At 32.0% G+C, this 12,366-nt stretch overlaps 1 protein-coding gene across 17 annotated transcripts in view; it reads left to right on the top strand.

The window, feature by feature from the left end:
- Window positions 1–12,366, top strand: part of LOC143073245 (leucine-rich repeat-containing protein 71-like) — a 54,652-nt gene that overhangs the window by 24,012 nt on the left and 18,274 nt on the right. For 12 of the 17 annotated variants that reach the window (XM_076248641.1, XM_076248634.1, XM_076248643.1 and 9 more), the window contains exons 2-5: window positions 3,316–3,419; window positions 8,459–8,668; window positions 10,294–10,419; window positions 10,895–10,970. In XM_076248641.1, coding sequence (XP_076104756.1) covers window positions 3,316–3,419; window positions 8,459–8,668; window positions 10,294–10,419; window positions 10,895–10,970 — 516 coding nt within the window. Of the gene's footprint in view, window positions 1–1,293; window positions 1,484–3,315; window positions 3,420–8,458; window positions 8,669–10,293; window positions 10,420–10,894; window positions 10,971–12,366 lie in introns of those variants that run through there. The other 5 variants (XM_076248648.1, XM_076248645.1, XM_076248646.1 and 2 more) reach the window with 5 other exon arrangements.

The raw sequence follows: 12,366 nt of genomic DNA, 5'->3' as shown, positions 1-12,366 counted from the left end.
AATGACTGAACTTAATTATTTGTGGTGATTAGGAAAGTAGAGGAACATAGAATAAATGTGTAAAAACTATGGAGCTATTGAATGTGTTCAAAGTATTAAATTTTCAAAGAACTTATTGTGTTAAAAAGGGGATATTTTACCACAAGGAGCCGCATCACAAAAGGATGTTCGGGGTTTGCTAATTTACGGAAAAAGTAATCTCACTTCGTACCCCGAAAATTTAACCACATATGTGAAAATGTCACAGCTTCGAAACGAGCTATCATACATATCCAAGTTTACGATATGGACTGAGCTACAGGAAAAAACGTTACCATTACCGCCTATGTAAAAACAATTAAAGATATTGAGCCATATATCCAAAGATGGCGGACGATGTTTCTGGTCAATATTTCTTTTGTCAATTCTTTAATAATTCAGTTACGGATATCAATATTTGCAGTTATGTATAATTGACAACTTATCAACTTCAGTTACCCATATCATCACGATATTTTAGATGGCTGTTTTCTCCATTTAGCCGTTGAATTATGAAAAAAAACATAGTATTCCAGTTTCAAATTTAGTAATACTTTAAATAAGACACGAAATACCGAAGAATAATACAGAATTATTACAGAATTGACAAAAGAAAAATTGACCAGAAACATCGTCCGCCATCTTTGGATATACGTAACTGCAGTTACGGAGATCACATTTACCCCAGTGATATTTATTGTATATGTTTTTCATATTGTACTGGAATTATATAATTGCTGTCATCTTGAAATTTTGAATATTGTACTTATTTGGAGTGGATAATTTTAAGTTGTTATAACTTGTGTCCAAACCAATTGTATATTTAGAGAATAAAATATATTTAAAAGTAAGTTATAACCATCATTGCCATCATTCAGTCAAGATCAGTCAATAATTAAATTCATTATAAATAGTGGGGGTCTAAATAAAAAAAATAAAACTTGATATTAAAAATGTTCTAACAGAGTAGTAAGTCTTCTTCGCCTTTTACAGGTAACACATACCAGTATAATTTGTTATATATATGTGTATATGGCCTGGAAATTATTAAAAAAAAACCTAAACTATTTGGTTTTCCCGCCAATATTAACTTTTTTGTACGGGGAAAAGTTGTCATTAGAAACGGAAGTTGTTAGCGCAATGATATCAGTCGCGTATCAATTATATGCATAGATAGTTAAAGAAAACAATTGATTTAATAAAACAACAAACTGATATGTAATATACAAGAAATTTTCCGTATAACATTAATATAGAATTTTTAAATTGATTTAAATATATACATTCAGCAAGAACTTTATTATACGGAGGTAGTTCCGATAATGCACTTCGGTCAAGGTTGATAAACAGCTGAAAACGAATGTTAGTTCAAGGTATCAAGCTTGAAAAGCCGTATTAGACTCTAATTAGGAGATCTACATTGTATGATCAGCAGTATTTATTTATTTATTCAGTCAAATACAATGTAAATAGTATCACCACATTACACATTAAACTTTCAACTGGCACTTTGAGCTCAAATAAAAATCACCGACTTGTCATCACAGGCACATTACTTAGATGTTTGTTTTAAAAATCCATGGATGGAACCAATTGAATTATCAACCTCAATCTCTGGATTTAAAGTCAGTGCTCTAACCATTTCAGCCAAAGATCTTTCATTTACTCAACTCATCAGACTTACATGTAGTTTGACTACTTCTACTAGTACTAGTTCTATATTGTTTATATCCAGGCTACACTACACTCTTCCCCCTTTTCTTTTTTACGGGCTTCGTACCATGTATCCAAGCAACTCACAGATTCACTACTGTACAACTGGCAATATTCTACATACACTCGTGTACCAGTAGTATATGTTGCATCACCAATGTGAAAATCCATGGTTGATGGGGGTTTTGGCTAGGTATAGGTTTAGGACGTGCATCGTCAAGAGGCGGCTTACGATGGTGTACAATGCCTGCCTTCATTCACGGTGCCATGGTCATCAAGAGACCTGCAATATTCTTACGTGCGGCTTCCCGATGAAAATTTTTCACCTGTAATATTTTTTTACGGGTCCTGATCCTGAAATCCTGGGCTTAAAAATATGGTAGCCAGAGGTCCCGAATTTAAGGAAATTTAAATCCTGACATCCAGATATTCGAAAAAAGAATTCCCAGATTCCAAAAGGATCAATCCTGAAATCCAGAGCTTAAAAACAACCGATCCCAGTGTCCCGATAAAGGTCATACCCCCACTCATGAATGGTACAACAATGTACCAGCAGGATTTCAAATCCCTCAATTTCAGAATGTAAAGGCAGCACTTAAACCCTTTGAGCCAGATTAGACCTTCTCTAACTCAACTAGTTACACTACCTTTATATCTCCAGGTTTACAACATGTTTTTGGGGTTGGAAATACAATGTATGTGCTAGTCGACTTGTATGCATAAATGTAGACCAGTCACCTAGAAATGGTTTTACATTGTTTACCTAGGAGATGTTACATACACATCCCAGACTGCGTGCCAGTTGACTTGCACATGTTCTAGACCCCCAAAATAATGATATGGGACAAAAGAATTTTACAGTGCCATGGTATTCACTAGCCCCTATTTTAAAATCAGCCATCACATCACATTATATCAGTCTCTGTTTTGATTTATCATGCATGTACATATTAATTGCATATATATGTACATTGTACTGATCTTAGAAGGACTTCTGATTTGGAAGTACATTTTGTTGATAGTCCAAGCTTGTAATTAAAAAAAAAAAGTAACATATGTCTCCCATGATTCTATGTACTACTCTAGCTATATATGGATCAAAGCAATTTGTTTATTCTACTGTAGCAGTTTATGACTAATTTTTTACATGTTTTAAATTCATTTACTGTGTTTTATTTATCATTCAAGCTAAGGGAATAACTTAAGACTGGAAACACGCCTCGAAACTTGATTGTTCATGAATTACAGTACCACCAATTTCACCATTACATATAGGAGATGAAAGTGTGATTGACTACTTATTGAGTCTTAAGATTGGTTGTCCTGCAGTAAAGTTAAAAATGAGGATAAAAATTTTCCTAGTTGGTCTGACTCTCAAAAAGCTGTTTTCATGTCATTTTCACAATCATACAGTGCATTCAGGATAAAGAGTTTAAAATCATGTATTTCATTAAGTTGGCAGGGATGGGTTAGAGATTTGCTGCACATGCTCAACTGTTAAATATTTATATTATGTGTAAACATTGAAGTACCATTTTTCAGTAAATCATAATTACTTTTATCATGATTATTATGTTTTAACAGTGTAGCAAACAAGATCAAGATGGGCAAGAAGCTAGAAAAGGGGCTGAAAGAAAAAAATGCTTCTGCTGTCAGTCAGGACGAGGAAAACCCAAATAAAACTCCAGGTTTGTAAACTGTCTCCACACGTGAAGCCTGCCTCCTTGGGTGGAGAATTTTCTCCCTGTGTAGTAGTCTGAGATTACTCTGAAGTCCAACGGCTGATTTGCCAGACAATCTTGGGCCGGGACGCCCCAGCTTGTCTGACATAACAGCCGTTAGACGTCAGAGTTATCTCAGACTACCTGTGTTAGTAGCCTTCAAACTATTTACACTTTTTGGTCGGTTGTTGTCTCGCTGACACAATTGCCATTTCCATTCTCAATTTTATTTTGCATTGGACATTCACCCGAACTAACAAGTTTTTTTTTAATTAGTGGTAATAGAATTTTAAATTACACACATAATTTCAAAGAGAGTCCGACAGAGAAATGTAGGTATATATTTACAGAAATCATTGCTTTTGGTCCAGTAATGAATTGTATTTTACAAATTAAACACAACTATCTTGTTCTTTAACTGGAATTGACCAACCGACTTTCAGAAATTACAGCATTAAATGCTTGTTTCAAAAAAATTGAAGGTGTTATCATATTTATAAATATTGTTTTCAATTATCTTAGTCATTTAAGTTAACAAAAGTTTCATTTTAACATCACTGATATGAAAAAATGGGTTCATCCTTATGAGAATAAAAACTGAAGTTTGTCACAATAATTTCTATTCCATTTTGAAAAAGAAAATATTAAAATTCCCTAAACATTCATGCTTCTGATTCAGTCTATGATCAATCTTTTTCATTCATGTTTTACAGTATTGAAACAAATACAATATACCGGTACATGTATTTTAACCTAAGAGTTGAAATATGGTAGTTTAAGGGTAACCACTAAAGTTAAAGGAATGATGTTTGCTAAGCAGTGGTATAAATGTAACAGTATAAGAATTTCTTGCTGTGTTGAAGACCCATTGGTGGCCTTCAGCTTTTTTTCTACTCTTTGGTTGGGTTGTTGTCTCTTGACACATTCCCCATTTCCATTCTCAATTTTTAGCATTGGCACATCCAATTTACATTTAGTTAATTTTGCCTCATCTTATTCTCCTCAGTCATGCTCTTTTGACTAGGAAGGTTTCTAGTTGTTTATGAATTTCAAACTTTGCATTGTACATTGATGTATCAAAATTAAACATATCTCTGATTCAGCATTTTATTTTTACAATATATTTATGTTTGTTGAAAGTATTAAGTTCAGTTTTAAATTAAGCTGAATTATTTAAACCTGTAGAAGTGAATTATCTCAAACAAGCTGTTCAAAAATCGTCTAACACTAAAACTCTATCTGACGACTACATATATATATATATATGTTTGTACGTTCTCCAAAACTACCCATTGCATTGACATACTCTTCAAATATGGCAGTATATTTTAAGTTAAGTTTTACATATGATATATAGAGGGATTCAGAGCTGCTCTGAAAGGAAGCAGACAGCACAACATATAGTTTTAATTGTTCATTGGAGAATGTTTTAAATGTGAATAGCTTTGAGAAGACTAACTGTTGCCAACACTGCACAAAGTTTTTGAGGGACCATACACATTCATCAGTGTCTTACTTGAAAGAAGAATACATATATAATTTCCTAATTTTCACAACAACTACTTTTACCTAAACATTGTTTAATACCATGATTCATGATCAATGTCTTAAAAGATTCCAAATATTTTCAGGAACAATTTATGCATTTTTATTTCAGTTAAAGCAGTCATTTGGGCAAATATAGATATAAATAGTATGAAATTTGATTTAGTTACAAAAGTTTTTGTTCTTCATGTTTTTATGCCCCACCTACGATAGTAGAGGGGCATTATGTTTTCTGGTCTGTTCATCCGTCTGTTCGTCCTTCTGTCCCGCTTCAGGGTAAAGTTTTTGTTACCTACATGTATGATATGATCTTTCTAATTTAAATGCCAAATCAGATTTTTTTAACCCACTTTCAGGGTCCACTAAACATAGAAAATGATAGTGTGAGTGGGACATCTGTGTACTATGGACACATTCTTGTTTTTATGCCCCACCTACGATACACCTACGATAGTAGAGGGGCATTGTTTTCTGGTCTGTGCCTCCGTTCGTTTGTCCGTCCGTCCGTCCCACTTCAGGTTAAAGTTTTTGGTCAAGGTAGTTTTTGATGAAGTTGAAGTCCAATCAACTTGAAACTTAGTACACATGTTCCCCATGATATGATCTTTCTAATTTTAATGCCAAATTATAGTTTTGACCCCAATTTCATGGTCCACTGAACATAGAAAATGATAATGCGAAGTTCAGGTTAAAGCTTTTGGTCAAGGTAGTTTTTGATGAAGTTAAAGTCGCATCAACTTGAAACTTAATACACATGTTCCCTATGATATTATCTTTCTAATTTTAATTCCAAATTAAAGTTTTGACCCCAATTTCACGGTTCAGTCACTGAACATGGAAAATTATAGTGCGAGTGGGGCATCCGTGTACTAGTATGAAATTCAAAACAGTGTAGCTGTGGCCATTGATTGACACATTAAAATCATTCATTGACTGGGACAATTTAGGTGAACGTTTGTATGTAACGACCAATGCTCACTATGTACTTTTTTAAGAAACTTAAACTATGGGGTCACCAAAGGTTCTCAAAACCTAAATAAAGTAATTCGAAAAATTAATCAGAAATAACACGATATTTTGATTTATATCAATTATATAAATCAAAACACAAAGTTTATTCCTGATTAATTTTTGAATTATTTTATAATTAAAGGCGTTAAGAAACCTTTGGTGACCCCACAGTTTAAATGTCTATCGTAGGTACGTCATGAACAGTGGTTGTTACAGACAAACGTTCACGTAAATTGTCCCAGTCAATGGATGATTTTGATGGGTCAATCAATGGCCACAGCTACACTGTTTTGAATTTCATACTATGGACACATTCTTGTTAATGATTGTATTATTGAGCATGAATTGTAATACAGAAGTTCAAATTTTGTATTTTGATTAATGGTACCACACCTTCCAACTTTAGATATGAAGTTTACAAAAGAATTGTACATAACATATATAAATATGGTTCTGAAAACTCAAAATGTACATTTTTGAACTTCTGAAATATGATAGTTTGTTGATTCAGTATTTAACATGACAAATCATTGATTTTAGCTATAGTCATATAGACTTTAAAAATTTCAATAAAATTTGAATTCAAAATTTAAAACAATTAATTTTTATACAGCCGCAAAAATTTTTGCGGTCGTATATTGGTATGACGTTAGAGTCATCGTCGTCGTCCGAAGACACATTGGTTTTCACTCCATAACTTTAGTATAAGTAAATAGAAATCTATGAAATTTTAACACAAGGTTTATAAACAGAAAAGGAAGGTTGGGGTTGATTTTGGGAGTTTTGGTCCTGACGGTTTAGGAATTAGGGGCCAAAAAAGGGCAAAAGGGCCCAAATAAGCATTTTTCTTGGTTTTAGCACCATAACTTTAGTATAAGTAAATAGAAATCTAGGAAATTTAAACACAAGATTTATGACCACAAAAGGAAATCTAACTGTGTATGTAGATTCTTAACTTTTGGTCCCGTTTTCAAATTGGTCTACATTAAGGTCCAAAGGGTCCAAAATTAAACTTAGTTTGATTTTAACAAAAAATGAATTCTTGGGGTTCTTTGATATGCTAAATCTAAACATGTACTTAGATTTTTGATTATGGGCCCAGTTTTCAAGTTGGTCCAAATCGGGGTCCAAAATTAAACTTGTTTGATTTCAACAAAAATTGAATTCTTGGGGTTCTTTGATATGCTGAATCTAAACATGTACTTAGATTTTTGATTATGGGCCCAGTTTTCAAGTTGGTCCAAATGGGGGTCCAAAATTCAACTTTGTTTGATTTCAACAAAAATGAATTCTTGGGGTTCTTTGATATGCTGAATCTAAACATGTATTAAGATTTTTGCTTATCTGGCCAGTTTTCAAGTTGGTCCAAATCGTGGTCCAAATTAAACTTTGTTTGATATCAACAAAAATTGAATCCTTGGGGTTCTTTGATATGCTGAATCTAAACATGTATTTAGATTTTTGATTATAGGCCCAGTTTTCAAGTTGGTCCAAATCGTGGTCCAAAATTGAACTTGATTTGATTTCATCAAAAATTGAATTCTTGGGGTTCTTTGATACATGTATGCTGAATCTAACCATATATTTAGATTTTTGATATTGCACCATAATAGGTAAATGTCCAATTTAAAATTTTTAAGTTTTTAAGTTTAAGTTCTTAGACCACATTCATTCTGTGTCAGAAACCTATGTTGTGTCAACTATTTAATCACAATCCAAATTCAGAGCTGTATCAAGCTTGAATGTTGTGTCCATACTTGCCCCAACTGTTCAGGGTTCAAACTCTGCAGTCGTATAAAGCTGCGCCCTGTGGAGCATCTGGTTTAAAATAAATAAGGCCGTTAGTTTTTTCATTTGAATTGTTTTACATTGTCATTTCAGGCCCTTTTATAGCTGACTATGTGGTATGGGCTTTGCCTATTGTTGAAGGCCGTACAGTGACCTATAGTTGTTAATTTCTGTCACTTTGGTCTCTTTTGGAGAGTTGTCTCATTGGCAATGATACCATATCTTCTTTTTATATAGATATAGCCCATAGAGATTTTCATTAGTCTCTATAGGGTCCTTTAGAATAATACTTATTACAAAAAATGTTCTTTCCTCTTTTGAATTGACTACGTGTACATGTTTATTTCAAGAAAGGTAACGCTATCTGAAATTGTCATATATTCATTAATATAACTTTTATCGTGTTTACATTATTTAGTTACCACACAACTGTTAAAAACTGTATCTTTGAGCATATTTATCATTATCATTGAAGACTAATTGTAACTGCAGTGCAAAAACTGCTTTATCTGTTTCAAATCGGCTTAATTAAATTTTATATAGAATAAAACAGATATCTTGCATTTGAAAGTTTGATATTTTCAAATGTACTTGCAGACTTACATTAAATGAAAATGACCATTTTATGAAATCATGATTAATTTGTCCTTAATTATTTGTAGAACCCTACAGCTGCACAGGGAATTTTCAGGCAGATTTTACAGAATTATGCAGACGTAACAGCATGACATATATACCACCTATAATTCCTAGAGCTCGTCCTCCAACAGTAATGGGCCATACAGAAAGTGGAAAACCAGATAAAGGCAAGGGAAAAGCTCCACAGGCTCCTGTTGAGCCTGATCCTGATCCGGAGCAAGATTTGGATGGTGGTGTGTAGTTTGTTGTGAATTAAAATCAATACTTTAAAATGTTATCAATCATGAGGTATCAGTTCTTGTAGTTGTTATGGGACATTTCAATCTTGAAATTTATTCAAAATAGTCTTTGGTCGGGTCATTGTCTGTTTGACACATTTCCCATTTCCTTTCTCAATTTTTTTAAACTACAAGCCACTCAATTTAGATGAAAAAAAATCCATGATTGAAAGCACTTTTACAGTATACACTAATTTAATACAAAATTTAAAAAAAAAAAAAAACATTTTAAAACTTATCATTATAAGAGTACCTTTTTTGTCGTCAATAACAACGTATTTAAAATGTTTTTGTTTTTTTTGGTAATGGTTTTTTCTTTTATATGGTTAAAATGAGGTTTGAATAATTTTACTAAAGATTTTTTTTTCTAAAATTGGAATATCAATTTTGTGAATGGTGTAAAAAAAAATGGAAATTAGGTGCATTGTAGATTTTAGATAGCAAATTATCTTTTTTTAATGATACAACATAACATAATTATTTCTTTATCAACAAATAGAAATAATAATTTTTAACAAACATTATTGTAAATAATTCAAAAATAATGTAAAAAGGTGATAGTTGTAGTGTAGTTTCACTACTTGGGCAAACATTGGACATGTCATGTTTAGTTTCACTAATTAGGCAAACTTTGGATGTGTCATGTGTAGTTTCACTAATTGGACAAACTTTGGACATGTCATGTGTAGTTTCACTAATTGGGCAAACTATCGACATGTCATGTGTAGTTTCACTAATTAGACAAACTTTGGGCATGTCATGTGTAGTTTCACTAATTGGAGAAATTTTGGACATGTCATGAGTAGTTTCACTAATTGGACAAACTTTGGACATGTCATGTAGTTGCATATGCTTATAGATAGATTGACTAACTAAATTAACATCATATTTTTAAATTAAAAAGTATCTTGAAATTAACATATATATTTGAGTCAAAGTATACATGCATGTGCAATATTTTACACACACTTTTTCATGAATATTTGTATGTATTGAAAAAAAATCTTGCACAGCATCTGAATTTTCAACTTATTTATAAAAAAAATGATATATGCACCAATTATACTTCCTGAGAAACTATAAGATAAATATTTGTCTCACAGATGATTTGCACACCAACAACATTTGCAGTGACCCATTAATATTAAAGTTTCATTATAACAGAAAAGTAAAAAGGTTTTCAGTTTAACATTAAATTTAAAATGTTGCAAAGCATCTAGAAGGATACTAGAATTTGTCATGTGTTGAGAATATGATATTCATTATGTTATTAGAATTTAAAATTCATTATGTAATTAGAATTTAAAATTCATTATGTAATTAGAATTTAAAATTCATTATGTAATTAGACTTTAAAATTCATTATGTAATTATAATTTAGAATTCATTATGTATTAAGAATTTAGAATTAATTATATATTTAGAATTTAAAATTCATCATGTATTGAGATTTTAAAAGTCGTTATGTATTTAGAATTTAAATTTCATTATGTATTGAAAATTTAAAAATCATTATCTATTTAGAATTAAAAGTTCCGTAGATGTTAGGATTTATTACAACAAAAGTCCTTTATTTTCAGAAGGAATAGAAGCACCACCCAAGACATTTACAATTAAAGAAAAATTTGAATACTTCAAACCTAGTGTACAAGTAGAGATGGAAAACTTTGATAAACCAGACACTGTGACTGAAATTTATATTAGAGGTACATTATTGGTATAAATTAGAAGAATTGTAGCATGTTTTTAAGGATCTTTATTTTTTTCTAGTCTGGTTTAATTTATCCATCCATTGGTTGCCTGTACAGTCCCCCATTAGAACGAGTTTGGGTTTAAGGTAGTTTTAAGAGTCACATCAACTTGAAAGCAAGCTGATGAAATATGCAAAGTTCTTCATGATGTTAACTTTCTACTTTTTGAATGCAAAATCAGTGTTTTTACCCCGATTTAGCTATTCCCTGAACTTGGAAATGGGATAGCTTGAAATCTGTACAATTTTGGAGAAAAAAAATCTAGATCAATGAATATCCTTATAAAATGATTCATATGAAGTCACTCCTAGACAAAACCACTCTATATTATATTTCTGATATTTTCTAAGAATTCTTAGTTAAGTTAAAAATGTGTTCTTACATCACAGACATTTCAGTGTATTATATGATCATCTTATTGATACTTTAGGTTGGAAAATAGTTGAACCCATAATGGAGATATTTAAACAGTGCTGGCCTAAGATGGCAAAATTACATACAATCAAGTAAGTCTCATCTTTTTATTCCCCACTTAGGGACATTATGTTTTCCCGTCTGGCGTCTGTTCATCAGTCTGTCTGTCCTGTTTCAGGTTAAAGTTTTTTGATATGGTAGTTTTTGATGAAGTTGAAGTTCAATTAACTTTAAACTTAGTAACTATAGTGACGATCAGAATAAAAATATCTAGCTAAATTTAGATTCATGACGTCATTTTCAGTTAAATGCAGATACTAAGAATATTGATAATTTCAATAACATGTACAAAGTCTTGCAAAATACAAATTAAGAATACAAAGAAAAAACATTAGTTTTATCGTTTGAATTGTTTCACATTCGTCATTTAGGGGCCTTCTATAGCTTACTATGAGGTATACCCATTGTTGAAGGCCCTATGGTGACCTATAGTTGTTAATTTCTGTGTCATTTGGTCTCATTGTGGATAGTTGTCTCATTGACAATCATACCACATCTTCTTATTTATATTAAACCTACTTTTCTAATGCATTACAGGGATCTCCATGGCCTGTTTAACGATGGAGCCCCGCCATCGTTCAAATGTCTTGCGCCATCGTCAAATGACTCGCGCCATCGTTAAATTGTCTTGCGCCATCGTTAAATTGTCTTCCGCCATCGTTCAAAACTTCATCGTTTTTTGTAGCCCGACGCCATTTTTTTATCAATTATAATCAAATGCATGTAATTGCATAACCCTTAGGCTTTTTATGTTATAATCCAATACAGTTCTAACGCCTGAGGGATATCCGGATTAAGATCGCTAATTACTTGTACCTGAGCTTGTACAGGTAGATCAACAAACCAGACAGGAGAATACTATCTGGGGATAGACGATCCATTGTCGAAGTAATCAACTAAGTTTCAGCAAATGATTATGATCATTTAGATTAAATAAATAAATTAATAAATTAATCCAGTTACAAAGAAAACAGTTTAACAAGTCGAACACGTGCTTTATTTTGACTTACGCAATCAGCATCCCCCTTTTTTAAGAAGTACAAAATAAGACGCAAAACAGTAAATATTATTACATCGCAAATAACTCGAGTACTGCTGTAACGATAATTTAGAATTACTTTAACAGTTTAAAAGTAAAAACTTAAATATTTCCTGTAAAGAAATATCGTATCTAAATTCCGAATTCATTTCGTATATTACAATCAAATTGATACATCCGCGTTTCCGGTTTCTATTCAGACTCGAAAGATGCATGTTGCACAGCATCAATTTTTCCAGATAAAGTCATTAAAAACCTTTTCATTTGTCAACGTTTGCTTTACAAATCTCTTTAACCTTTTACATAACCCGTACGAATTGTTTTGTTGTTGCTGCAAATCAGCCATACCGGTAATGGGCTCTGAATTTGACAGTGTCCACGAAAAATAA

The sequence above is a fragment of the Mytilus galloprovincialis genome, chromosome 4, assembly GCF_965363235.1.
Source record: "Mytilus galloprovincialis chromosome 4, xbMytGall1.hap1.1, whole genome shotgun sequence".
Classification (NCBI taxonomy): domain Eukaryota; kingdom Metazoa; phylum Mollusca; class Bivalvia; order Mytilida; family Mytilidae; genus Mytilus; species Mytilus galloprovincialis.
Note: the sequence above shows the minus strand (reverse complement) of the source record. Positions and strands in the feature narration are given on the sequence as shown.